The sequence below is a fragment of the Quercus lobata genome, chromosome 3 (assembly GCF_001633185.2).
Source record: "Quercus lobata isolate SW786 chromosome 3, ValleyOak3.0 Primary Assembly, whole genome shotgun sequence".
Taxonomy (NCBI): Eukaryota; Viridiplantae; Streptophyta; class Magnoliopsida; order Fagales; family Fagaceae; genus Quercus; species Quercus lobata.
In genome coordinates this window covers 13,682,742-13,710,287 of record NC_044906.1, presented here as the reverse complement: position 1 = coordinate 13,710,287, position 27,546 = coordinate 13,682,742, and the positions used below count along the sequence as shown (strand labels likewise).

Sequence of the window (27,546 nt, the reverse complement as noted above, 5' to 3'; positions counted from 1 at the left end):
TAAGCTTAACTAGAATCACTAAATACAACAGACTTTAGTGAGCTATAGTTTCTGTTAAAAGAGAAAGCTGTTTTGCAAGAAATTTTCCCAATTTTCTTATTAATCAAAAACTTGAATTTACAATAGGTCAGCTCTGTGTATATATATATATATACACACACTAATACACACATTAAAACAGAGCATCTGATGGTTCTGTATGGCTCCATCAGCTTGTAATCTCCACCAGACAGATGCAACCAGTAAAAGTTCCTAGATAAAATGCCATGGTCTGAAGTAGACTGGCTTTGGATTTTTAGACTTCGGCTGATACTTCGTCTCAACCATAGGCACTATGTTTTTTTTTTTTTTGGTCTGGAGTAGAGAGTTTCTAGAAAACTTTGTAGTACGAACAGGCACCTCATAGATCCCAGACTGAAGCTTCAATAGCTATGTTGGATTGTTCCTCTGATGTAGTATTGACAACCTGCTTATGAAAGGATCAGAAAACAATTGCACAATTACATATCATCTCTAGATGGGGTAACTTTTAATAGCATAAATTACAAAGAATGTCTTCTAGTTAATTAGATGCGTTAGTTTCATATGTGCTCTTCTGAAACTTCAAGAAACACAAAAGAAAATCAACTATGAGCATAATTGTCAGATTTTTATTATTATTATTATATGTAGACGCAATACTGGCACAAATTATGAACTTCTATTAATTAATATAAGATGAGTGTGGTAATTACTTCAACCAAATGATTTACCTCACCCTAATAATAAACATCGTATGGAGATGTTTCTACTTTCTAGTATTAGGCTAGTTAATTATTGTGGAAAAGCCAGCTAAGTGGTATTATATGTTCTATTTTATTAGGAGAATAAAGTTTCTAATCCCCTCTCTCATTGCTTTTTTAATTTTTTTCAATTTTTGGAAGTATTATTATTGTAACTATAATTTTATTTCCTTAAAATGAAAAACTATTATGAAAAAGATCAAAAGAATATAAACAACTGACCATGAGGATTCATAATCAATCTTGACCCAAGGGTTGGCTAAGTGGTTCTTAAGGCCTTGTCGTGGAATTGTGCATTCAAAATTTCTTGTCAGCATCTTGTAGGCCACCTCATATGAGATTTCTCAACGTAATAACCTGGTGCGCGTGAACCGGGAGAACTAAAAAAAATAATCAATCTTGAAACTTTGGGATTAAGGAATTATTGTTATTTCAGAAACAAAGATACAGGAATGGAAATCAAAATCAAAGTACGTGAAAGCAATTATCTCAAACTTACCAGCGTAAAGGGAGCTTTCTAAGGTAGTTCATGCAATTGGATTTGGATGTGTGAAGGTAAGGTTGGAACAATTGCCATTGGATATAGAGGGATTTAATTTCATCGTGTCCTAGCAATGCGACAGTTATTCCTTACCCAGAGTCCAATAACTTGCATCATATTCAGTATGGCCCCAGTTACAGATCAAAAAGGAAAAGAAATTCAAGTACACCAGCCTGATCGGTAAGATGGAGAAAGATGCAGCAGCTTATAGTTTAGCAATTAGCAACAAAAAAAGAAAAGAAAAGAATGAGATGGAGATAGATGGCGGCTTACAAAAGTTTATTAGGCTTCCAAATTCATCAAAGCTCCCACTTTCACTAGGATTCCTCACTATTTAAAAAAAAAAAAAAAATTATTTATGTATTTTGCAATCACGGATTCTTGACAATCAGAGTGATCATCAACGTCGTAAATTCCCAAACCAATTTCCCAAACGCAGCATTCTATAAGGGTGCCATATCCTCTTTGTGCCTGTCATGCCATTAGAGCTACCCTCTCCAATAGGTCAAGCCCCATCATTTGAGCTTTCTCCACGAAGTTCATTAGAGCGGATTCTATTTCCACTACTCAAATTAGGGTTGTCAATATGAGCTTACCTTCTCAGTTGTCAATATGCATTGAGAATTTTTTTTTTTTTTTTTTTCCCTACTACCACTTCTTTTCTAAAATTTTGGGGCCTTACTTCCACTAGTGAGGGGGAAGGGCCGGCCTTCCACTTGGGGGCCTTAGGCAATTGCCTAACTCGCCCAGTGGAAGGGCCAGCCTTGGGTCCCGGTACCTCCGAGTTTAGATGATTATCATAGAAAACGAAATCCATCTCGTTGGTTTTGCTGAGATCTTCAATGTCTTGCTTAAATACAAAATGGGCCCTGCAGTACGTAACCGTCAAGCCTGTACCTTCTGTTTGAAATTCAATTTGAAAATCAAATCCATTTTCCCAAAATTTGTGCAACCCATTTGAAAATACTTGGTCTTTGATCTTATGGAAGAATTCTCTGCGCACATAAATCAGCCAAAGGTGTCTTGATTCAACCGGACCAAAATTTTCGGGAAAGGGAAATGATATGCATTTTCTGTCGGCGTAGAACATGAATCCGCCAGATCCACTTTTTTGATGCAACGCAATGGAGCAAAAAAGCATATGTCTCATTCTATCATGAGATCCACTATCAAACAAACCACCTAGGCCAGAAGGAAAATGCTCAAAAGCAGCGCACATTCCAATTGCCAAACATTTCTCATCAAAATTGTGAGGCGCTTGCAGAGTCACTGAAGCCCCGGCACTTTGATGGCTAAACCATTTTGGTAATTTTCTTCCAGGAACAACGAGATCATAACTATTTGTTCCTGAGAAGTCATAATAACAGAGTTCCTGAAACATAAAAAACATGATGTTTCAGAGAGAGAGAGAGAGAGTACCTGAAAGTAACATGATAGCAATGTTGAAAACTTGTCACTGAAACCTTGATTGTCAGCCAATTTGAAGCAATTGAGAAGATAGACATTCGGCTCAAAAAAGCTTTCCGGTTTTAATTGATTAGGTAATGTTTCTAGTGAGTTACAACCATTTGCCCAAATACTTAGAGTAGATAATGGAATTTGTGGCAAAGATCGAAGACTAGTGCAATTCTCAATATAAATATCTTTCAATTTGGATAGCCGAACGATGCTTGCTGGTAAATAAACAAAACTATTTTGGCTTAGATTTAGTTTTTCTAAGAGGTGCAAGCTGTCAATATCATTAGGTACTGCTCGAAGATTACAATCCCTTAATTCCAGTTCGACTAAAGAACGCAAACAAGATAGGGAGGGAGGTGGCTCTCTCACAGCAGTTCCAATAATTTCTAGCTTCTTTAGGCCTATGAGATTCCCAATGTTCTCTGGCAAATCTTCAAGTTTTGAGCAGCCAGATAGAGTGAGAGTTTTAATATTTTTCATATTACAAATGGCATTTGGAATACTCAGAAGTTCCTTGCAATCGATTAAATTCAATGAAGTAAGGTTAGATAAATGCCTCAATGATGATGGTAGTTCTCTTATGGCAGTTTTATTCACATCTAGCTCCTTAAAGCCTGTGAGATTCCCCAAGTTCTTTGGCAATCTGTCAAGTGTTGAGCAGCCAGAAAGAGAGAGCGCTTTTAGATTTGTCATACTACAAATGGTATCTGGGAGACTCAAAAGGTCCTTGCAATTACTTAGATTCAATGAAGTCAGACCAGTCAAATGCTCCACTGATGATGGTAGTTCTCTTATAGCAATTCCAGTCACTCCCAGCTTCTTTAGGCATTTGAGATTTCCTAGATTTGTTGGCAATTTGTTAAGTCTGTAGCAACCTGATAGAGTGAGCGTTTTTAAAGATGTCAAACAACAAATGGTATCAGGAAGACTTAAAAGGGATTTGCAATCTTTCAGATCCAATAGAGTAAGGTCAGTTAAAAGCTTTATTGATTTCGGTAGTCCTTCTATAGCAGTCCTAGCCAAAACAAGGTGTGGTAAGTGTGACATATTTCCCACAATCTCTGGAAAATTCTTCAACTTCAAACAACCATAAAGATTAATAACAAGAGATTTTGAGCTGATCTTGCATGGAAGACTTTCAAGACATACACAGCCATCCAGATTCAATGAAATAAGTTTTCTAAGATATCCAAGTGATGTGTGAATCTTAGACAAACTTGTACAACTTTTAAGAATTAGCTTCTCAAGATTTGGGGCTTCAGTGACGTCGGGGATCATGATCAAATCCTTGGAGTAACTGAGATCGATGTGTTTTAACATCTTTGAACTCTATTTTATATATATATATATATATATATATATAAAGTAAATAAAGAATATTAGATCATTTTGAACATAATATTTATTTTAAGAAAAAAGAAAAAGAAAAGAAGCACATTGTTGCATTAGTGAAAATCTTACCTTAATTCCATTCCATAGTTGCTTTAAACTACTGGCACGCATGATGAGTTCAATTAGGTTATTTGGATGGAAACTTTCTGGCAAGGATTCCAAAGGATATTTTTCCCAGTTCATGAAACATAATTCATTAGAAAGATAATCCAGACCCTGGGGAAGGTGGACATGATTGATTTGAAGCAATCTTAAGTTTATCATCTTTGAGAAGACTTCAGCCTTCAGTTGTTCCTTTTCTCCTAAAAAAGATGAGCTAAGGAATATGCCTTTAACTTTTTGTGTTCCCTAGTAACAAAAGAGAGAGATAGAGAGAATAAGCATATTGTTAGATAAGAAACACTTAGCTGTATTGCCCAAATATATAAGATAAGAAAACTTAAAAATTGGTATAGTGAACTTACTATATTATGTTTCAGTACATGAAAGATATCATTACTAAGCCACAACCTACTTTGTTGATTGAGCTCATAAAGGGATTCATGGCAAACAATTTCCCTACCAAAATCTTGTAGTGTATCATGCATCCACAATGTTCCAAAACGTGAGATGTTTATGAGAGATTTTTCCTTAAGACTATCTATTTCTATGCTTATTTGTAGTATACTTGCTACCCAACCTTTGTTCTCCCCTTTGAAGAAACAAGCAATATCTAAAAACAAGTTTTTCTCTTTGGAATCTAAGCCATTATAAGTGATTGCAAAAGCATTCATCAATTTTTTTGGAGGATATTCTTTCATCTTATCTAGGATATGTTTCCAAACAACCGGATCTCTTTTCATCAAGCTAGCACCCAAAACTTTGAGAGCTAAAGGAAGTCCACCAGCATAATGAATAGCATTTGTCGATAGCTCCTTGAAATCTTCTGGAGGGTAGTCCTTCTTGAAGACTTCCCTACTAAAGAGTTTTAGAGCTTCAACATTATCCAGTTTATTAACCTCATATATTTCAGCTTCAGTCATATCATGTGTGACCAATAGACGTTGATCTCTGGTTGTTATAATGATTCTACTCCCTAGACCAAACCAGTCTCTCTTTCCTGCTAATGCTTCTAATTGTTCAGGTTGATCCACATCATCAAGAATGATAAGAACTTTTTTCTTACGTAATCTATCCTTTATCATATTCATTCCCGACCAAATGTCCTGTATTCGGATATTGCTTTCAATCAAGATATCATCAAGAAGTTGTTTTTGTAGAGAAGTTAGATCATTTTTACAACTTTCTTCTCTAACATTGCCAATAAAGGTACTGGCATCAAAATGATAATGAATCCTTTGATGAAGGACTCGTGCTAGGGTTGTTTTACCCATTCCACCCATTCCCCAAATTCCTATAAAACGTACATCTTCCAACCCAATGCCTAAATATGAATTTTTTATTTCTGTCACACGAGAGTCCAGTCCAACACAATCCTCGTGAACATTTGAGTATATAGAATTCAACTGACCAAATATCTTCCTGACAATCTCTTCAATAACTGGTGACTCACTCCTACAAAGAGGAATATTGAACAAAAAATTTATTGAGTCAGAAAAAGAGGCAAAAGGCTCAAAAAAAAAAAAAAAAAGGAATTCTAAATTTCAATATAGGAAGAAAGAAAGAAAGAAAGAAAGAAAAATAAAGATAAAACAAATAGACCAAACAAAATTTGCACTACATAGTTGGGCATCTGGACTTATCATTTGCCTGAATACTTTCTTTGATTACTAAATCTGTACTAGAGAAAACATAAGTTAGTGCCGTTGTGGAAGGCAGGAGAAAAAAAAGCCCCAATTAGGTGAAAGTGATATGCGTAGTGGTTACTTGCCCAAAAATAGAAAGAGAAAGAAAAAAGATCTTCATAGTGGCCTTTGTTTAGAATGATTGAAAAGAAACAATTGCCTTTTTGAATCTGAAATTAACAGCCTTCAATAAAGCTTCAGATAGCTAGCATTATTTCAGTTTTAATATGATTCATAATATTTTTGTGACTATTTCTAGTTCTTTTCTTTGTAGCATGTCATATTATATTAAGTATAGGCTTGTAGCTTCTCTATTTTTCTAATTCAGCTTTAGGAATTCTTTAAACTTTCGTTGCTTGAGGATTTTTCTCTACAAAAATTGAGTTTGTATGTGATGACGAAGATGATGCCAATAATTTATTTAAATAGAAAAGGAAAAATAGAGGAAAAGAAGAAAGCAAATTTTACTATAAAGATTATTGAGTTTCTAAGTGAGATTATTTATGCCAATCATTTATTTAAATGAAAAAATAAAAATAAAGGGAAAAAAAGGGGGCGAATTTTACTAAATTAGGGATAGTCCAAATTAAAGCATATATTTTCAAAAGTATCAAAAAATTTTTTTTTTTTTTTGAAAAGGTATCAAATTAAACTTTGAACTTTCGTTAACAAATTTATTTATTTTTGAGTAACATGTTACAACTTATGAGAAGTCATACTTTTATGTTAGCTTTATTCAGTGAGAAAACTTTACATATAATGTATTGTTTGGTGATGTATTAGTTTCTGGGTTTTCATGTAAATTGGGGGATCTTTGTCCTCTGCAAAATGCACCAGCCACTGTTTTTCTACCATCACACACACAGCTATGAGGCATGGCAAAGGGCTTCAGATAAGTATTGACCATACCCTAGAAATCCTAAGTGTGCCAAGAGTGTGAAGCCAATCCTTTGTATGAAAAGAGAGTTTTTTCTCTAATTTCTTCATCTCCCTTTTCCATCTCTTTCACTCCATTGATAGAGATTCTGTAAACACATTCCTCATCCACAAACACAAACTTGTGAGTGAGTCAATAAAAAATGAAAATTGAGAAGCCACAACCTAAATCCAATCCTCATTGGTGGTCATTCCATTGGAGATTCAATGGAGGGTCTCCGGTAAGCTAGGAAGAGAAAGGGCCCGATGAAGTCGGTTGCTAGCTAGAGCTTGGAGGGTTCAAGTACATGTAGGAGAGTGGGCTTGGAGAGGGTTCATTGTATACCTTATGTACTGCAACTATTTTACCTAGTGGAGATTTCCAATGGGTGGTTGGGGGAGAGAGGTTTTTATACTTGGGGCTTGGGTTTTCCTCTTCCATAACATTTGTGGTATTATGTATGGTTTGCTTGTCTTCCTCTCTCTACTTTATCTAGCGTTATATATCACCATGCTTGTGTAAAGTAGTTTGTGTGTTTGGAAGTTTTGCTAAGTCACTTACACTTTCACTTGTGATTAATTTAGTGTTAAAATCAACTTAGCCGTAAAATTTGGTATTAAAGGTTCTAAATACTTGCTAGGATTGTTTTAGCATACTTTCAACTTACAAACTAAATTTGGAGTTAAAATTTGTGTAGCTTTGTTCAAATGAGAGAGAGAGAGAGAGAGAGAGAGAGAGAGAGAGGCATGTTACGGTTGAATAAGAACCATCTCTTGTTGTTTTGTGGCTGTCTGAGCTCCCAATTTTACAGTTGGTATTGTTTAATGAATTTTGTAACAAGCGTTCGTTTGCAAATTAGTTGAAAATGTTTTTGTAATTAGTGTTAAAAGGTTAACGGGTGGTGGCTTTTATAAGTGGAGTCCATTCACTCGCAATTGAACAAAATAGTGTGGCCATTGTTAGTATCTATGTTTTAAAAACCGAACTATTTAAAGAATTAAAAAAATAAGAGACTCAACGTTTTTGAGGTCGAACTGTAATGATATCATAAATAATTTAATAATTAAATAAAAATACAAAAAAAGAAACAAATTTGTACAAATGAGCAATATTGATCTAAAGATATAGAGAAATTAAATCATTTTTAAATATATTTTCACATCTTTTATATAAGAAAAAATAGAAATAATAAATTATAAAAAAGACATTAAAGTTTCAATTAATATTTCAAAGTATATTAGTCATAATGACAATCGCTAAATATATTATTTATAATAAAAACTAACATAAAAACTTTATTATTTTATAGGTAGGTATCATAAACGATTTTAAAAGAACTAATACTTTAAAATGTTTTCTAAAAAAAAAAAACTTTAAAATGTATTTAGACCCAATAGTTTTCCATTCCTAACCAAAACCAAGCATGTGGCCCAGTGGTTGTCATATTGGACAACTAAAGGAGCCTTACGGATGGGGTTCCAGCCCTTCATGAGCTGGATCCCGGTTATATAACCCGGGCCGCTCAGGGTTTCCAAACTACACTTATTTTCCCAACCAACCCAAATATGACATGCTTATCTCTCTCTCTCTCTCTCTCCATGGACTCCATTGTTTAGTTTGGTATGGTTTCTATGCCAAAGAGAAAGTAAGTTTAACTCAATTAGAATCTGAACCTTAAAAGTCAGTTCATACAAGATCCAAGGATGGGCATGCTAGAAATTGTCTCAAATTCCTAATTTGATTTGGTTTGCATTTTTTTGGTGTGAAAAGAAAATCTATTCATTGTCTACCAACAACAGATTGAATTCCTTGTCTACTAAGAAAGGTATTCCATATATACCAATCAATAGATATTGTAGTCTTATAAATAGATAATACCACAAAAAGCTTTCTGACTTTGGCCCAAGCTAGGGGTCCTCTATCATGATCAAGGAAGTGTAGACTTTTAATTGACATGTTAGTGTGTCTTAAGTGTGTAAGGTACATTAAACTAGACCACTATGAGATTTATTGTTCTATTAACTACTGTCACCTAAACAATAAATTTCACGACTGCTATTGACATAAACTCACAATTCTTAGAGGATGGTGAAGTCTAATATAAAATGTTGGTTACTTTAATGTATACCAAAGTGAGATATTATATGGTCAAAACCTTAGTACATTAGGTAAACATGTATAGTATTTTAGAAACACATTCTTAAGATGAAATCCATATTCTTTTTCTAGAGACACAAAACATCCTCTAGAGATAGGTTTAATGGGAATTGATTATTCAAAGTGTTTGGTCTTACCAATTTAGTAATAGTTACTTAAATTTATATTTAATTTTTTTTTGATAGGTAATAAAAATTTTTATTAAAAGAGAAAAAGCTAAAGCAAAATACAAGATTCACGGTAGTGACAGGGCCGGCTCAATGAATTTGGGGGCCCTAGGCGAAATCTTTAAATGGAGCCTTTTATTATATTTAATTATAAATTCATATATTTTTTTCAATTAAAATTTATTTTTCTTGCTTTTTGAGAGGCAAAATTACTAATTAAATTTTTGCATTCAAGTTCCGCTAACATTTCCTTTTCAATTGGTAATATGACTAATCCACTTAATCTTTCTTGTGACATAGTTGATCTTAAATAGAATTTTATTAATTTTAATTTTGAAAAACTTATTTATGCAGAAGCAACTGTAACAAGTATAGTTAGTAATATTCTGAAAGCAATACATGCATTTGGAAAAGATTCTAACCTCTTTATATAATTTAGTACATTAATTGGAGAGTTTTCATTTATTTGCAAAACTTCTTTTAAAACTTTTAGTTCTAAAAATAAATCTAAGCCATTAATATCGGAATAAGTTTCATATGTGAGAAAATATTCAAGATTAAGACAATTTTTTTTCAAACTATACAATTTTTTTGATGGGATATTATATAATATTATATAATATATTATTACTATTTAGGGGCCTCTTTATTAGTGGGGGCCTTAGGCCACTGCCTAAGTGGCCTATAGCTTCAGCCGGCCCTGGGTAGTGAACAAGAAGATATAGTGATTTAGTAAGTGACAATAACTTTTATGGTTTTGTAACTTTTGTTTGATCACTATGGGTGATTTCATAAAGGGTTCGAATGTTAAATAATAGAGTCTTAGGATAAATATTTTATTAATAAAAATCTTGAGTGCAATTATGTTTTAATAGTTGAATAAAATATAAATGGTAATTTTGAACTTGTTAAGAGTTGACAAGAGGCCTAAATCCCATTGAAGCTAGTATTTTTAGTTTCCTTTGGTCCCATCTCAGGCCATATGCTAAAACCCAAATGAGCTATCCCAACAGCTAATCCATTTATAAAGGATCAGTAAGTCAATAACCATTAGAAAAAATTGCTTCTGGAAACGTACGTGAAAAACAGAAGAGAACAATTTTCTATAATTCACCGGTAAGGTAACTGTACGTTTGGTTTCAAAGAGAAAGAAGAAAAGTTCTCTTATTCTAAGGTCAAACCCAACTACAAGCAGTTAAGCAATCTTTTGACAAAATTTTGGGGTTTTCTTTTTAAAATACATCATTATTTTTTCTTTAGTAGTTAGCTGAAGTTTCAATGTTATTCCTTATCCATCCACACCCACGTTTTAACTTAATTTTTTTTCTTTATTCTTTTTACATATAATCCCTCAAAATTCTCCCACATTCATCACTTTTTTTTTTTTTTTTTTTGGTGAACTTTAACTATACTTATCTGTTTCTTTTCCTTTTTACTTTACGACAATCTCACGGTTTTTTTTTTTTTTTTTTTTTTTTTTTTTTTTTTTTTTTTTTTGGTCAAATCTCTTCTTCTGTACTTTAAAATGTCAGATATCTCAAAAATATCGGAAATTTAAATTTTTATGAAGTCCCATGATCAGCAAGTAAAATCCATTCTTGGCATTTTTACTTCTAGAGTCTTTTGGTTTTCTGATGTCTTCAACTTCTACATGTTTTTTTGCTTTCTGATTATGTTCTCCTCGTTGGGTTTGTCATTTTTTGAATTTTAATTTTGCAATTTTCAAGAATTTGTACGTAGGTTTCAAGCATTTCAAGTCTCTCTTTAATATCTACAATGAATGATCTCACCTCCTGGCAGCTATCTCTTTCCTCATATATTTTTTCTCTCACCTTAATTAAATTAGGACTCAAGTTTTTAACTTCAGGATCCTTAATTTTAGATAAACTTCTACTCTCCCTACATCCCACACTCATCACTTCCAAATCTGACTTTTTTTGTTAATAAAAAAATATCTGTTCTTCTTTATTTTTTTTTATTTTTTATTTATTTATTTATTTTTTTTTTATAGCCAAATCTTTAACTTATTCTCATTATATAAGCACACAACCACACATTATCTCTATTTATATATATTTCACTTTTTTTTTTTTAATTTTTATTTTTATTTTATTTTTTTCAGTTTCTTTGCATAGACTTTTGGATTTCATCAATTTTTTGCTCAATTCATTATCATCTCCAATTTTAGAAAGGTTTTTTTCCTTTGACATTGTTGAAATTATTAATTTATTAGTTTGTATATATATATATATATATATATTTTTTTTAGTTTTTTACTAATCACCCCTTTTTTTAATCTCTTTTTCTTTATCTCTTTCTCAAGTCTCTTTTCCAGTTGATTTCCACAAATTTTTTCTTACTTCATCGACATTGCTGAAATTATTATTTATCGATTGAATATTTTCATTTCATAATTATTAATATATATGGCCTTAGTCAAAGAGATAGAGAAGCAATAGAAGTGAGAAGATTACCATTTGAGTATATTTAGATTAACGAGGGACGTGTTTGGCTAGCTTCATTGTTTTGACACTCTCTGCTATAGAAATTGTAGGGTCACGGTTCGGGGTCCAGGCCCAACAGTTAAAGGGTTCTGGCCCAAGGAGCCTTAGACAATGAATTTGTAGAGAGTGGGTTACAGAACTAGGCCCTAACGAAGTGCGTGCTAGTTAACTTTGGGCCATACAACAATCGAAAATAAGAAAATCTCCTTCATGTCCATTAGATATACGGTCCGAGGAGACGTATGGGGTGTATCTCTGTCTCTGATCAAAGGCTATGGTTTCTCTCTTCTTCTTCTTCTGTTCTCAGTTCCTCCTTTTTTTTTTGGTCCCCCTCTTCATGGGGACTCCCCTCTCTTATATAGCCCCCTGGAAGTCATCAGAACCTTACACTTGTTGATCATCTGGACCTTCACTTGAGTGCCCGTCCCATCGGACATCTCCCACATCTTTCTGTGAGTTGTAGTAGCCAAGGTAACACTGTTCGCAAGTCCTCTCCACATTAATGCGGCCAGGAAAGTAGCTGTCATGCATTTAATGTGGCAGCCGTAGTCTTTCAATCGACATCCTACACTTTCTTCCCTCTTACGGGCTTATAGGACTCATCCTCACTACTACTACTTGTTGGAGCGAATCTTTATTACTGGCAGAGTGCATGTTTGAGCCATATTTGGTACTTCCGAGGAGACATTCCTCATCGGAACGCCCTTTCAACAATTTTGGGCCTATAAGAATTGGGCCGGGAGCCCTTCTGATGCCCACACCTTCTCCTCGGACGTGGTTGAATTCTATATGGGGCCCAAGGCCCATTGTATGATCTGGGGACTTTACCCCTACAGAAATTAACACCTATATCTTTCTAGATTTGTTACAGATCCAATAGAGTAAATTACTTATTCAAAAAAAAAAAAAAAAAATCACACGTGACGTATAATTATAATTGGTTTTTTTTTTTTTAGGGAAGGGGGGTGTTTCTTTTTTTCTTTTTCTTTTTCTATTTTGTTTTCTATTTGTATAATATTGGATTTATAAAAATTCAAGCAGTACATCTTGTTTAGGGATAACAATTTCTGCCCGACCCGCGGGTACTTGGCCCGGCCTGACCCTAATGGGTCGGGTTTTATTTGGCCTGATAAAGAATAGGATCGGGTTTGGGTTTTTAAAAAAAACCTGAAGCGGGTTTGGGTTTTGGTAAAAACCTGGCCCTAACCTGGACCCGACCCGACTCGTTTAGAATAAAAATAAAATTACAAAAAAACCTATATATATATATATATATATATCTTATAACCTAATCCTAACCTCTCTTATTCTCACTCACTCATTTCAGCCTTATGCCAAGTGCCCCCCTCCCTCACCCTCACACACTCTTACCCTCAGTCACTCTCACTCTCATCCCTGCATCACCGCCATAGGCCACAGCCCCATTCGTTCCCCTACCTTATTGCCTCAGCCCAGACACCTCGCTTCCTCCATGTGTCTCCACCAGACCACCTCGTTCTCTATCTTTTTTTTTTCTTTTTCTTTTTTTCTGGGTTCATTTTGTCTCAATCATGTGAGTTGTATGTGTTTGTGTTTGTGATTTTGAAAGGAAAAATCATAAATCTGAAAATTTTGTGTTTGTGTTTGTGTTTGCGTGTTTGTGTTTATGTTTGTGTTTGTGATTGTGATTTTGAAAGGGAAAATCATAAATCTTTGGTCATTGTTCATCCACAATTTCTTGGTGAGTCTTTTTATTTTTCAATTTTTAAATTTCATTGTTTGATTTTCTATGCCGATCCTCAAATCTTTATTATTTTTCAACAATTTCTATATGTGGGTATTTCATTCTTTGATTTCTTTGATTTTCTCTACCTAAGTACTCCTGCTAGTATAAAAAAAAAATGTTTGCCCAAATTCAAGCCTTGAATCTAGGCAAATACATTCTCAAAAATAAAGAATCTGGCAAACACATTTTTAAAAATAATGAATTTAGGCAAACATTTTTTTTTTTAATGATTGGGCCATGGTATAGGCTTCAAGCAATTTTTTTTTTTGGATTGGGCCACGGTTTGGGCCCAAATTGTGGCATGGCTGGTAGGGCCCACGGGTGCCCGATGGGCCAAGTTTAAGGTTAAGAAAAAATTCGTTTAATAAACAAGCCGGGTCTGGATTTTCGGGGCAAACCTACAGGTTGGGTCCGGGTATGAAAAAACTTGGCCCGAATCCGGTCTGTTGCCGTTCCTAAGACATATGTGGAACTTGTTAAGAATATATGTCATATAGAATTGGCTAATCCTTTGACAAAATACATTTTACTTGTAATTGATAGATCTAGGATGTGTTTAATACTTCAAGGAACAAGAGTTCAAGTCTAGTATTGAAGCCATGCAAATCTGTCCAAGAATCAAGTGAAGAAGTGTTGTTCATTAAAGCTCAACAGATAGCTCGACAAATGTATCTATCGAGATTTAATATATAATTCTTGACAGCTCTCGAAAGAAGCTGTATCTATCGAGAATTACGAAATTCATATTTCCAGATATATTTTTCACGCATATCCAAGCTATTTTTGTAAAGTTTCTTTTCTCACATCTCTAGACATATATAAGGATTATTTTAAGGGTCGTCTAAGGTGATGCAACTTGATGCAAAGTGATTATTCACTCAAATTGTGACTGGAGACAATTTGCCCTAGTTCATCTTTTTCTTGTAGAAGCTGCTGCGTCTTTGCACCAAGGGTTTTGTAACTAAGGAGCCTCTTGATCTTCATCATGTGGATGAACTAAAGAACTTTGCAGCTGACATCTTTCTCAAGTTGGTGTGGTAGTCACGTACTAGGTTCCTTGTATCGACTGGTTAGTCACGTACTTGGAGCTGTGCATTGAAAGGAAAGATTGTCACTACATTACAAGTCCAATTGTGTATTGGGGTAAGGGTTCAACTGTAGGTTAGTATTAGGTACTGGAATTCCTTTTTCTTGTAACTACTTGTTTTGATAATAGTGGATTCTCGGGAATGGTGACCTTAAATTCACTTGGTGGGGTTTTGCCTCAGTGGTTTTCCCCATTCGTAAACAAATCACCCGTGTCAAATTTAATTTCTACTACATTTAGTTATTTGGTGATTTATTTGTACTATCACACTTATTGCATGTAATTGAATCTAATTAATTAACTGGTTAATTAATTGATTAATTTACCAAAAGGGGTCAATACATTTCTTGGCCTATCACATCTTTGGTGCTTTCTTTTCATGTCATTTATTTTTTAAGAACATTTTCCCCCTATTTTTCACTTAGCTTTGTTTCAGAAATTTGTTGTAATGATCATTGGCATTTTTGAGGTTGTAGCTTTGAGTTTGGTTGATTATAGGTATCTGAAAACTAGTTTTATTTATTTAATATATTTTTTGATATTATGAAAACTTACTTAATATTTAGTTTCCTAGAAGTCTTATTAAGGGTATAAGTCTTTTAAAGGGTTAGGTAATTTATTTGATGGCTTTAACACTTAACTACTTTAGTTGCTTAATTGTATCAAAGATTCAAACTGGAAAATATATACATGCTGACATTTTTTGTGTGTATCATCTTACCCATTTTGTAAATAGCGGCAATTTGATTTTATATATGTACTAAAAAATATGATATGAAGCATTGTGTTTCCATCCAAAGTACAAAACACCAAGGAATGTGATGAGATGTATGAGTTTGTGGGTGTGAATTTTTTTGTGGTACCTCATCGCACTCCTAGGTGTTTTTTGATTGGTAAAAGCATAAATTTTAGAGACAAAGTGTAAGCCCCAAATTGAGATGAACGAAAAATATTAGGGTAAACTACATATTTGGTCCCTATTTTATACACCATATTTTAATTTGATCCCTAACCTTTCAATTGTGTCAATTTTCTCTCTAACTTTTCAATACCGTGTCAATTTAGTCTATGCCGTTATCTTTTAGATAAAAATTGATGATGCGTCTAATGGTTAAAATAAAAAATTTGCTTTTATTGATGTGACAATATACTAAAATTTTATTTTGGCCGTTTGCCATGTCAAGAATTTTCATCCAAGATATAACGGCATAGACTAAATTGACACGACACTGAAAGGTTGGGGACCAAATTGATACAATTGAAAGGTTAAGAACTAAATTGACATATGGTGTAAAGGATAAGGACCAAATATTTAGTTTACCCAAAATATTATTTTAAAAAATATTTTAAAAACCTCTTAACATGTGTAGCACACGCACAGAGATTTTATAATGCTTAAAATTGCTAATATGTTCATTGTAAAATTGTCACAAATCTATGTCATTGGATAAATTAAGGCTTAGTTTAGGAAGCATTCAAATTGAGTAATGTTTTTTAACACTTCTTTTAACAATATAGAAAAATTAATACTAGCCTAATCACAAGCACTTTGCGCGTGTGATGGTTTCTTTTTTTCGGGTTTAGTGTCATAATTTTCTATTTATCTCAATTTGAAGTTTACACATTTGTTTACTAATATTACGTGTTTGCAGACTGCTAATACAACCAAGAGTGTCAGATGCTAGCTTTAAAAAATGAACACTAAATTAGCATTTAGTAGTTCTAGATGTGCAATATTAGTGGGAAAATGTGTAAATTTCAAATTAGAATGAGTGAAAAATTATGACACTAAACTAAATACAAAGAGCCTCATCCATCCAAATAAAAATAATTTAAAAAAATAGAGAAATTAACAAATTAAAAAGACAAAAAAGAAAGAGAACATAGAAAAAACAAATGAAATTAACTTGGGTCAGCCATATTTTTTTAAGGTGGAAAGTCCTTAATGGTTGGTTACACATGCTTACTGAGTTACTATTGAGTTGAAGGTATTTAATTATATTGTATATTTGTATGTATACTAAGTCTTGATCTAATCCATGTGTGCATACTAAATCTTGAAGTAATCCAGAGTTCTAATACTTACAATACAAGTAAAATTATGATTTCTTTACTTATACTTTAAGTAAAATAAGAATTATTTTGCTAGAATTAGGACTACATCTTGGTATCTTTTTAGTTTTTAACACTTTTCTATAGATCTAAATGAATGGAGAGATCAAGTTAATCACTTGATAGGAAGTTGCCTATTTGAGTGTATTATAATTTTATCTAATATACAGGGGAATTTAATTGAAGATTTCTCTAGTTCTCCATTTGACTAGAAAATTATAAAAAGAAATGTCCAAGCAAGTAATCATAAATAACGACCATTAACATCATTCTCCAAACGTTTTCAGAAGAAATTCTTACCTATCACGTAAATCCCATCCAACAATATAAGCAACTCTTACCAAAGCATCTATCCAGTTGTTCACTTTATCTATCTTATCCTTGAAACGAACGCTATGTTCAACAAAACGATGTTCAATTAAAGGAAACTTATGGGCCCATAAGTTTCCTTTAATTGTCCGATATGACAACCACCCGGGTGGGGGTTCCGGCTCTTGAGCTGGTTCCCAATTAATTCAGTTAGATTGCTGGGTTTCAAAACTATGGTTATTTTCCCAACCAACCCATATATGACATACTTCTCTCTCTCCATAGACTCCATTTTTCTGTTTCTATACCAAAGAGAGTAAATTTAACTCCATAGAATTTGAACCTTAAAGATCAGTTCATAAAAGATCCAAAAACGGGTATTTTAGAAATTGTCTCAAATTCCTAATTTGATTTGGTTTGGGTTTTCTTGGTGTGAAAAGAAAGTTTATTCCTTTTTCACCAATGAAAGTATTCCTTGTCCACCAACAAAAGTATTCGTTGTCTACTAAGAAAAGTATTCCATATTTAATTATTTACCAATCAATAGGTGTTGTAGTCTTATAAATAGAAAATACCACAAAAAGTGTTGTGACTTTGGCCCAAGAGTCCTCCCTCATGGGGAGAAAGGCCTTGTATTGGAATAAGATTTGCATGGTAAAGTTCTAAATCACAAGTCCTTGTAAAGTCATAAATCCTAGTTCATAGTCAATGGCGAAATTAGGCATTTCATTCATGAAGACTATAACATATCAATTTGATGATTTGTCTTGATCACAGAAGTGTAGACTTTTGATTCATATGTTCATGTCTTAAGTATGTAAGTACACTTAAATGGACCGTTGTGAGATTTATTGTTCTATAACTACTGTCACCTAAATTAAACAATAAATTTCATAACTGCTATTTACATAGACTCTCAATTCTAAGAGAATGGTGAACTCAAACATGAAACGTTGGTTGCTTCGATCGATACCGGAGTGAGATATTACACTGTCAAAAGCTTTGCATGTTAGGTAATCGTATGTAGTTTTGTGGGAACACACATTCTCAAGATGAAATCCATAATCTCTTTCTAAAAACACAAAACATCCTCTTGAGATAAGTTTAATGGGAATTGATCATTCAAAGTGTTTGGCCCAACCAATTTAGTAAAGAGTTACTAAAGTTTATATTTAATGAAATTAGATTTCATAAATATATGAACAATTGAAATATTTAACTTGGGACTCAAGGAAATAAGATGTAGTGATTTACAAAGTGATAGTAGCTTTTATGATTTTGTTTCACTATAGGTGATTTTATAAAGGGGTTGAATGTTGATAATAGAGCCTTGGGATAAATATTTTATTAATAAAATCTAGAATGCAATTATATTTTAGTAGTTGAAAACATATAAATAGTAAGTCTGAGCATGTCAAGAGTTGACAAAAGGTCCAAAGCTCATTATTGCTAGTGATTTCTAGCATCATGGAAGTAGATCTTGTTTTGTATGAGATACAAACGGTTTTCTAGCAAATATAACGTACAATGCCATAATAAATTATTAAGACTTCTTTTATTAGAAAAAATAAAATATAACTATGGTACCTTATTAAAATTATATAGGAAAATATGAAGATAAAAATAAAAAAGACAAAAAAGAAAGAAAGAGAACATAGAAAAAACAAATGGTTATAATATATGTTTACTAAGTTACTATTGAGTTGAAGACATTGAATTGTATTTTATGTATACTAAATCCTGATCTAATCCATGTGTGTATACCATATCTTGAAGTAATCCAGAGTTCTAATACTCGCAATACAAGTAAAATTAAGAATTCTTTATTTACACTAAAAGCAAAATAAGAATTATTTGCTAGAATTGGACTGGATCTTGGTATCTTTTTAGTATTAACATTTTTCTATCTAAATGAATGGAGATATCAAGTTACACAAGAGTTGCCTATTTGAGCTTATTATAATTCTATCTAATATATAGAGGGGAAATTAATTCAAGATTTCGCTAATTCGACTCGAAAATTATAAAAAGAAATGTGCAAGCAAGAAACCGTAAATAACGATCATTAACATCATTCTCCAAAAGTTTTCAGAAGAAATTCTTACCTATCACGTAAGTCCCATCCAGCAATTTCGGCAACTTTTACCAAAGCAGCTCTCCAGTTCTTCACTTCATCTTTCTTATCCTTGAAACGAACACTATGTTCAGCAAAGGCTTTTTTTAAAAAACCCCTCAAATGTCGTACATCACTTGGATCCACATAGTGAAAAACAGGCAAAACTGTCAGCCCTGTTTTTTCCATGCACTCAATAATTTTTGCTAATTCAATCAAGCACCAGCTTGATGAAGCATAATCTTTTGATAGAATTACGACAGCAAATCTGGATTCTTCTATTGCTTTAAAGAGTTCAGACTTAATGATTGTTCCTCGTTGAAGTTTTTCGTCGTCTTTAAAGGTATATATGCCTTTATTATCTAACGCAGTATATAGATGGCCTACAAAATTATTGCGGGTATCCTCGCCTCTAAAACTGAGAAAGACATCGTATGTGTATCCAAAGGTAGTCGATGGAAAAGATGAAGAGGTGCTTCCCGTGCCAAAATCCATCGGAAATATATATTGGTAAATCTGGAAACACAATAATGATATGTATCAGAAATATATTCAAACAAATGATGATGAAAAAACAAAAAACACAAAGAAAATAAATTAAGAAAGAAAAGATTTGATGTGAATTTTTTTTTGTTGGTTAATTTAAAAAAGGAGAAGAGATAAGATCTGCTCGAAAATTGACTCTTACATGTTTAGGAAGTTAACTGAAAAGCTCAAGAAGTCTCTTGAAAAAACGGAATTCAGTTTCTATATTGCGTCCCTTTAAAAGGAATGAATGGATAGTGTTGTTTGTAAGTGAGAGAGGAAAAGGCATTCACACGGCATCTGCTTGAAACCAGATCAACCAGGAATTCAGTTTCTATTGTGTCTGCGTCTATGGCCGGCTGAACGTGTGTGTGTATGTTTTTTTTTTTGAGAAACTGGCTGGGTGAATGTAATTTAGTTGTAATGGTGAAGTGCTGTACAGCTGTACATCATTTCACGTATAATATAAAATTATATAATAATTTTGTTTTTATTTTGTAGGTTTTTTGTTTTTAATTTTGGTCCATTTATGGTTTTAACCTCATTTCTTATGTTCTTAGAATGGATTAACTAATTAAATTAAGGGTATTTTTAGAAGTTAAAAAGGCAATAACTAAGAGTATGTTTGGTAATAGTTTTTTTTTTTTCCCTTATTTTCTGTTTTTAAAAACAATTTTCTATTTTTGAATCTAAAAAACTTATTTAGCAACTCAAAATAGACTAAAAAAAAAATTGTTCTCAAAACTCAATTTGTGAAGGAAACTGGAAACATACAAAAGACTGTTTTTAGTTTTTAGTTTTCAAAAGTTAAGGAAAACATACATTTGATTTAATAAATTTGTCTCATTTAATGAGTTAACATTAAAGTTCAAATCCTAATAACAACATATTTTTGTATTTTTCTTTCTTCAAAAAACTTTTTTTTTTTTTTTAATTTCAACTAACCAAACATATTTTTTGTAAGGACACGATTTTAGTGACGAACCTAAACAGTATTGGGTTCGTACGTAAAAGGCCCAGACAATATGATTTGTAGAGCGTGGGCGTAAAGAACTAGGTTAACTGTGGTATCTACCTCCAAGATTTACCCTCAAGCCCGTTTAAGGTTTTAGAGTTGGTATAACGAACGTCTTTCTTTAGTGACTAGTAAAACTCTCTCCCTTTCCCTTCTTACTTTCTTCTCTCTCGTTCTCCCCGTTTCTTTTTCTTCTCCTTTCTCTTTTTCCCGATCCGCCCATTTTTTCATGTTCTTCTTTTAGTTTATATATCTCCCTTGGCGCTCCATCCTCGCCGCACACGTGTAGGTTGGGTTCGGAGGATTTCTTTCTGTCCCATCTGGCACCTCCTGGAACTTCCTCTAGGCAGCTGTAAGGCTGCTTCCCCACTGTTCAGGTATCACTTCCACATTAATGCGGCCAGAGAGTTGGTTGAGAGGTCATTAATGCGGAGGTAGCTGTAGCCTCAGATATTTGTTTGCCTTATCTCTTTCATCTTTAGTCGGATACTCTATCCTTTGAGATGACTGAATTCTGAGATTTGATCGCAACGAGACCACGTCCTGATCGTCCTCGGACGCGATCGTCCTCGGACGCGTTCTGCCGAGGACGATGGTGTCCTCGGACGGGTATATGGCCTCCGATGGGCCACTGGCCCAACAATCCTGAACCCATTCCGAATCCTAGGGGCCTATTAATCGAATGATCCCCACAATAGCCCCTCAAAATCCTACTTTTCGACTCTTCAGGAGAAGAGGTGGATTTTGACGTCATAAGCCTGCACCTGTGCGCGTTTTGGGGCATGCCCCTGACGCTTCAGCACCCCGGTTTTGGTAGCATTAAATTCTGACAACTCCCTTGTCTCCCACGTTCGACGGTGAGATCCAAATCTAACGGTAGGGGGCTTCTCTTGTTTTGTGAGCGGGAATTTTACCGCTCACAACCTTCACATGACTATAAAGGCGCTCCCAAATCTAACCTGCACCTTGTCCTTAATGGTTACGTGGTTCCAGAGTTTATACATTGAACCTGCCTTCTTCCAGTCTTCACTGTTCTCCTGGCGACTACAAATAATCATACGTTGTCCGAGGTCCTTCCTTTGAACCTGTAAGTTCCCTTAAAGCTTTTGCCATTGTTTTTTTCTACACCAAAAAGTTTTTTCTTTACTTAGTCTCTTTAGAAAAATGGGGAAACAGAGGAATCCCTTTCGGTGTCTCGTCGACTCCGAGGAGGGTATTAGAAACTTCCGCTTGAAGTACAATATCCCACCAACGGTAGGGATGAGGTATGCAGCCCAAGGGGAGTGGGTTGACGCCAGGCAAGCTGGGGAAGTGGTTATCCCCATGATCGCCTTTATTGAAGGAGGGATGACCATCCCCATGGGTAGTATCACTAGGGGTTACCTTAATTTCTTTAGGCTATCCCCCACCCAATGTGCTCCCAATATGTTTAGGGTTCTGGGAAGTATAGACGCTCTGAATCAGAGAATGGGTTTAAATTTATCCCATCACGATGTGAATTGGGTGTACAGCCTCCACCGCCTAGCTGACCAGGACTACTATCTCAAGTCGAGATTTCCTGAAGTAAGGTTAATTCAGTGCCTCCCTACTTCAAATAAGCACCTAAAAGAAGATTTCCTCATTTTATCTGGGGAATGGCATGATGGTCTATCTTGCCCGACAGTGGAGGGAACACCAGGTGGGTGCGGAGTTATAGACCTATGCTACTTAGCTCATGATCACATTTTAATTACCTTTATTACTTTCGCGTCTTACAACTTTTAACTTTAAAAATCAACGGTTTTGTAGACAGACGCTACACGAAGCCCAATCTCAGATTGGTCAATAAAGCGAGCCTGGACAGATTATTAAGAGCTGAAATATATGTGAACGAGGCTGATGGTCAGCTACGAGCAGCGCATTTAATTCTTGGATATACCCCCCTTTCTTTTGGCTTTCAGGCGCCGAAGTGCGTGATTAGGGCACGCGATCCTCGGCTTCGCCGTATCAGTGTTGCCTACGAAGGGTTCATCGTTCCAGAGGGTGTTCCACTTCCCGAACACACAACTCTCACAGAGCCCCTTTTTGTGGCCAGCGTCTCAGCGGGGCCTTCTTCACCCTCACCTTCCCTCAAGAAAAAGGAGACCAATAGGAGAAGGAAAAGGGGAAAAAGCAAGGAAACCGTTGTATCAGTATCTGCATCCACGGACGATTTTGAGATTTTCGATCAGCCCTTAAGCCCCGAGGAAAGCTCTGACGAGATGGGGGTACAAAGGAAACCCCAGAAAAGTTTGATGGAGCTGATAGGAGGTCAACAGGGAAAGTCTGCACCTGCCCAAACAGTATCATCCCAGGTTTTACCTCTTCCAGCCAGGTCTCCTCCTCCAGTCCCTCGCCACCCTCCTCGATCCTCTCCGCAACCAGCACCGCCCAGTACTGCCGAGCAAGAGAAGCGTAGAGAACAGAAGGGTAAGGGGGTAGCAGCTGCGAGCAAATCCCGTCCCACTCAAGAGGAGGATGTCCAGCGAGCTGCAAAGCAGTAGAAAACCAGGCACCCCTCTACGCGGGGCCAAGAGAAATCCGATTCCCCACATCTCGATTCGCAAGCGTGGTTGCCAGTTCCTATGCTCGGTGGGGAGCCCCTGCGAGACGATGCCTCTGTAAGGGACTATAACGGCGGCATTGGGTGTCATGTGGCCTCGGCCATAGAGGAGGCCCTATTGCTCCCAAAGGATATGGCTGAGCTAAAGAATGTGAGGAAGAATCAACTCATCCTTGACAATAAACGATATTTGGGCATGGTGAGAAGCTGTCTTTTCTACTGTTTTATTCTGTGACTGTTACTTACTAATGCGCACTTTTCATCAACTATAACACTAACTCACCCCCCCTCCCCTTTTATTTTTTTACAGATCATCCAAAATACCTTCAAGCTAGATGAGATGCTCAATGCTTGTTCCAACCAGCTAGATGGTGAAAGGAAAAGAAGGGTAACGGCTGTACAAACCTTGTCCAAATCTGAACAGGATCTAGCCGTCGCAAGGAAAAAGCTACAGGCCGAGGAAGAAGCTCGCAAGAGTGCCGAATCGACCTCAGAAGGCTACCAGAAGCAGGCCGAGGAACAAGCCAAGCTTCTGCGCGAGGCGAATGCCGAGCTAAAGAAGACTCAGGAGCAAGTTCTTGTTCTTAAAAAGCATCTAGAGGAGACTCAGAAATTAAGGGAGAAAGCCGAAAAGCTTAAAGAACAAGCCGAGAATGAAAAAATCGAGTCTGAGAAGGCAATGGACGAAGCCGAGCAGAGGGGCTACGAGATTGGGATAGCTGAAACTGAGAAGGCGTTAAGAGCCGAAGTTTCGGAGGTTTGCCGCATCTTTTGTGCGAGAACCTGGAGCGAGGCTTTTAACTGTGCTGGGGTTGAAGCCTCATCTGAACTACGTAAGCCAGAGAACGTGTATTACCCCGAGGCGATACGCTCCTCAGCTCCTCAACCACACCAGGCTGATACTCCAGCCCCGGCTATTAACCCTAGCGAGGAAGTTTTACCTCGCAATTCCCCTCCAGGAGCTTCTCCAAACAAATCCACCACTGCTTCGAAGCCAAATACGGTCTCCCAGGGTTTTCAACAAGAATTGGACTCCACAGTTCAATCAACTGGGGGCATTATCAATTAAAAGTAAAAAGATAGAAACTATTTTGTAATTTTAACTTAGACATTTAATAGAGGACTTTCTCGCTTACTTTCTTATCATTCTGGTAGTTCTAAGTTATCTTTACACTCACTTACTTTGTCGTCGTAATTTTGGATGAGTTCATTTGAGACGCCTCTTTCATTGTATGCCAATCTTGCATTCGAAGCTCTTTCTTTCTGACTCCTTGACGAATGTTCATAGGGCATTACTTTCACCAAGTTTATGATTTAGAAAACTCATCACCACTCTTTTTGTCGTTTAATAATTCAATACCCAACTTAGCAGGTAAGATTCTACCGAATTAGTGGCCTAAAGATTTGATATAACATAGTTTCTGTTTAACACCTCCGTATGAATGATAGGATGTTAATTTTCACTAAGTTTGCGATCCGAGGACCTGGCATAACTTAGTTTCTGTTTAACAACTCAGTATGAATGATAGGATGTTAATTTTCACTAAGTTTGCGATCCGAGGACCTGGCATAACTTAGTTTCTGTTTAACACCTCCGTATGAATGATAGGATGTTAATTTTCACTAAGTTTGCGATCCGAGGACCTGGCATAACTTAGTTTCTGTTTAACAACTCAGTATGATAGGATGTTAATTTCTACTAAGTTTGCGATCCGAGGACCTGGCATAACTTAGTTTCTGTTTAACAACTCAGTGTGAATGATAGGATGTTAATTTTCACTAAGTTTGCGATCCGAGGACCTGGCATAACTTAGTTTCTGTTTAACAATTCAGTATGAATGATAGGATGTTAATTTCCACTGAGTTTGCGATCCGAGGACCCGGCATAACCCAGTTTCTGTTTAACAATTCATTATGATAGGATGTTAATTTCCACTAAGTTTGCGATTCGAGGACCCGGCATAACCCAGTTTCTGTTTAACACTTCAGTATGATAGGATGTTAATTTCCACTAAGTTTGCGATCCGAGGACCCGGCATAACCCAGTTTCTGTTTAACAATTCAGTATGATAGGATGTTAATTTTCACTAAGTTTGCGATCCGAGGACCTGGCATAACCCAGTTTCTGTTTAACAATTCAGTATGATATGACAGGATGCGAGATTCATAGGATGCATATTTGACGTAAGTTAAAAGAGAATATTTGAATTAAAGCTTCTTTACTAATAATAATACCTTTTGAGATTGTTTACATTCCAAGGATGGAGTACAGGTTTTTCATCTAAGTCCTCTAGATAGTAAGCCCCTATTCCAGCTACAGAAGTAATTCGATACGGTCCCTCCCAATTGGGTCCCAGTTTTCCCCAACTTGGATTCTTAGTGGCCCCCAGGACCTTTCTCAGCACCAGATCGCCTATGGCTAACGGCCTCGTCCTCACATTGCTATCGTAGCATTGCTTGAGTTTGTGCTGGTAGTAAGCTAGCCGAACCATCGCGCTCTCCCTTCGTTCTTCAATCAGGTCCAAACTTTTTTCCAACATCGCATCGTTATTACTCGAAGAGAATGCACTGGTCTTTAACGTCGGGAATCCAGTTTCCAGCGGAATAACGGCCTCGGCCCCATAGGTCATAGAGAAAGGAGTTTCTCCCGTCGAACGCCGGGGTGTTGTCCGATACGTCCAAAGCACATGTGGTAGTTCCTCCACCCATCTTCCTTTCACGTCGTCTAGTCTCTTTTTAATCCCATAGACAATGACTTTGTTAACAGCTTCAGCCTGCCCATTGCCTTGCGGATAAGCTGGAGTGGAATATCTGTTTCTTATTCCCAGTTCTGAACAGTATTTCCTAAAGACATTGCTATCGAACTGGAGTCCGTTGTCCGAAACAAGAGCTCGTGGGATTCCAAATCGCGTCACAATGTTCTTCCAGACAAACCTCTTCACATCTACGTCCCGGATGTTCGTCAAGGGCTCAGCTTCAACCCATTTAGTAAAGTAGTTTGTGCCGACCAGCAGGTATTTCTTGTTTCCTATAGCTTTAGGAAAAGGGCCGACAATGTCCAGCCCCCATTGTGCAAAAGGCCAAGGGCTTGAGAGAGGGTTAAGGACTCCTCCGGGTTGGTGGATATTCGGAGCATATCTTTGACATTGATCGCATTTCCTAACGTACTCCTGTGCTTCTTTCTGCATATTCGGCCACCAATAACCTTGCGTTAGTGCTCGGCATGACAGGGATCTCCCTCCTGTGTGGCTTCCACAAATACCCTCATGCAACTCTTCCAGGATTAATTCCGCTGTCTCAGGAGGCACGCAGAGCAAGTATGGCCCAGAGAAGGACCGTCTATATAGCTTTTTATCCTCGAATAACCAGTACCGAGGTGCTCTCCTTCGTATTTTCTCAGCTTCCACCTTATCTTCGGGCAATACGTCACTGTCGAGAAATTTTAATATAGGGTCAATCCAGCATGGCGTCAAACTAGCTTGGCGAACTTGGCAAACCTCCTTTTCTGGTGAAGTGGGAGTACACAAGTCTTCCACGATTATTACCCGAGGGAAATTTCGTACTGAGGAGGTGGCAAGGGTCGCTAAGGAGTCTACGTGGGTATTTTCACCTCGTGGAATATGCAATACGTCAAAAGATTCGAATTCTGTTCGCATATGCCTAACCCGGCTTAAATACCCTTGCATCCTTGGGTCTCTGGCCTCTAACTCTCCGGTCACCTGGCCAACGACCAGCTTCGAGTCCGAGAACAGTTTCACCGCCTTTCCACCCATTTTATGGACCATGCTCATTCCCATTATCAGAGCTTCGTACTCTGATTCATTGTTAGTAGCTGAGAACCTTAGTCTGAGCGACTTCTCGATGATGACTTCTTCGGGGGATATCAGAACCAATCCCAGTCCAGCTCCCCGTTGGTTTGCGGCCCCATCCACGTATACCTTCCATACCGGCCCTCCTGGCGCGGATATTACGCCAACCGATCTTTCATCCGTGTGATCTTGATTCCTACTAACTTCCTCAGGGCACTCAGCAAATTCAGCTACCAGATCGGCGAGAACTTGACCCTTCACAGAGGTATGGGGCATATATTTGATGTCAAAAGCACCAAGAATTGTTCCCCATTTGGCAATTCTGCCGGTATAGTCAGCACTTCTAAGTATGGATTTGAGAGGCAATTGGGTCAAGACAACTACCGTATGAGCTTGAAAATAGTGCGGAAGTTTGCGTGTTGCATGGACGACTGCCAGTATGGCCTTCTCTAACGACAGATATCTCACCTCGGCTTCATGGAGGGATTTACTTACATAGTAAACTGGCCTCTGGACGCCACTGTCTTCC

General features: G+C 36.2%; 3 protein-coding genes and 1 long non-coding RNA gene across 4 annotated transcripts; all 4 read right to left on the bottom strand.

The window, feature by feature from the left end:
* Nucleotides 1–346: 346 nt before the first annotated feature.
* Nucleotides 347–1,384, bottom strand: LOC115979144. Its single transcript, XR_004088954.1, has 3 exons — nucleotides 1,282–1,384; nucleotides 1,005–1,162; nucleotides 347–466 (listed from the first exon to the last, which is right to left on the bottom strand). It is a non-coding gene; the product is annotated as an uncharacterized LOC115979144 (long non-coding RNA).
* A 364-nt stretch (nucleotides 1,385–1,748) lies between these two features.
* Nucleotides 1,749–4,106, bottom strand: LOC115982538 (disease resistance protein TAO1-like). The gene is made up of 2 exons (XM_031105164.1): nucleotides 2,743–4,106; nucleotides 1,749–2,695 (listed from the first exon to the last, which is right to left on the bottom strand). Exons 1-2 carry the CDS (start codon nucleotides 4,099–4,101, stop codon nucleotides 1,931–1,933), a joined length of 2,124 nt encoding a protein of 707 aa, XP_030961024.1. The 5' UTR covers nucleotides 4,102–4,106; the 3' UTR covers nucleotides 1,749–1,930.
* An 863-nt stretch (nucleotides 4,107–4,969) lies between these two features.
* LOC115980366 (TMV resistance protein N-like) lies at nucleotides 4,970–11,568 on the bottom strand. The gene is made up of 3 exons (XM_031102625.1): nucleotides 11,558–11,568; nucleotides 5,025–5,727; nucleotides 4,970–4,978 (listed from the first exon to the last, which is right to left on the bottom strand). The coding sequence occupies exons 1-3, from the start codon at nucleotides 11,566–11,568 to the stop codon at nucleotides 4,970–4,972; spliced, it is 723 nt and encodes a 240-aa protein (XP_030958485.1).
* Nucleotides 11,569–14,375: 2,807 nt separating this feature from the next.
* Nucleotides 14,376–19,978, bottom strand: LOC115982774 (toll/interleukin-1 receptor-like protein). The gene is made up of 3 exons (XM_031105486.1): nucleotides 19,776–19,978; nucleotides 19,080–19,603; nucleotides 14,376–14,554 (listed from the first exon to the last, which is right to left on the bottom strand). The coding sequence occupies exons 2-3, from the start codon at nucleotides 19,580–19,582 to the stop codon at nucleotides 14,515–14,517; spliced, it is 543 nt and encodes a 180-aa protein (XP_030961346.1). The 5' UTR covers nucleotides 19,583–19,603; nucleotides 19,776–19,978; the 3' UTR covers nucleotides 14,376–14,514.
* Nucleotides 19,979–27,546: the final 7,568 nt, after the last annotated feature.

Coding starts and splice junctions, on each gene's coding strand:
- LOC115982538 (XM_031105164.1), bottom strand. CDS start 4,101: ATGTTAAAACACATCGATCTCAGTTACTCCAAGGATTTGATCATGATC. Junction 2,696..2,742: donor TGCTATCATGTTACTTTCAG/GTACTCTCTCTC, acceptor TTTATGTTTCAG/GAACTCTGTTATTATGACTT.
- LOC115982774 (XM_031105486.1), bottom strand. CDS start 19,582: ATGGATTTTGGCACGGGAAGCACCTCTTCATCTTTTCCATCGACTACC. Junction 14,555..19,079: donor GGATGGGACTTACGTGATAG/GTAAGAATTTCT, acceptor TTCAATGCACAG/CTCCAAGTACGTGACTAACC.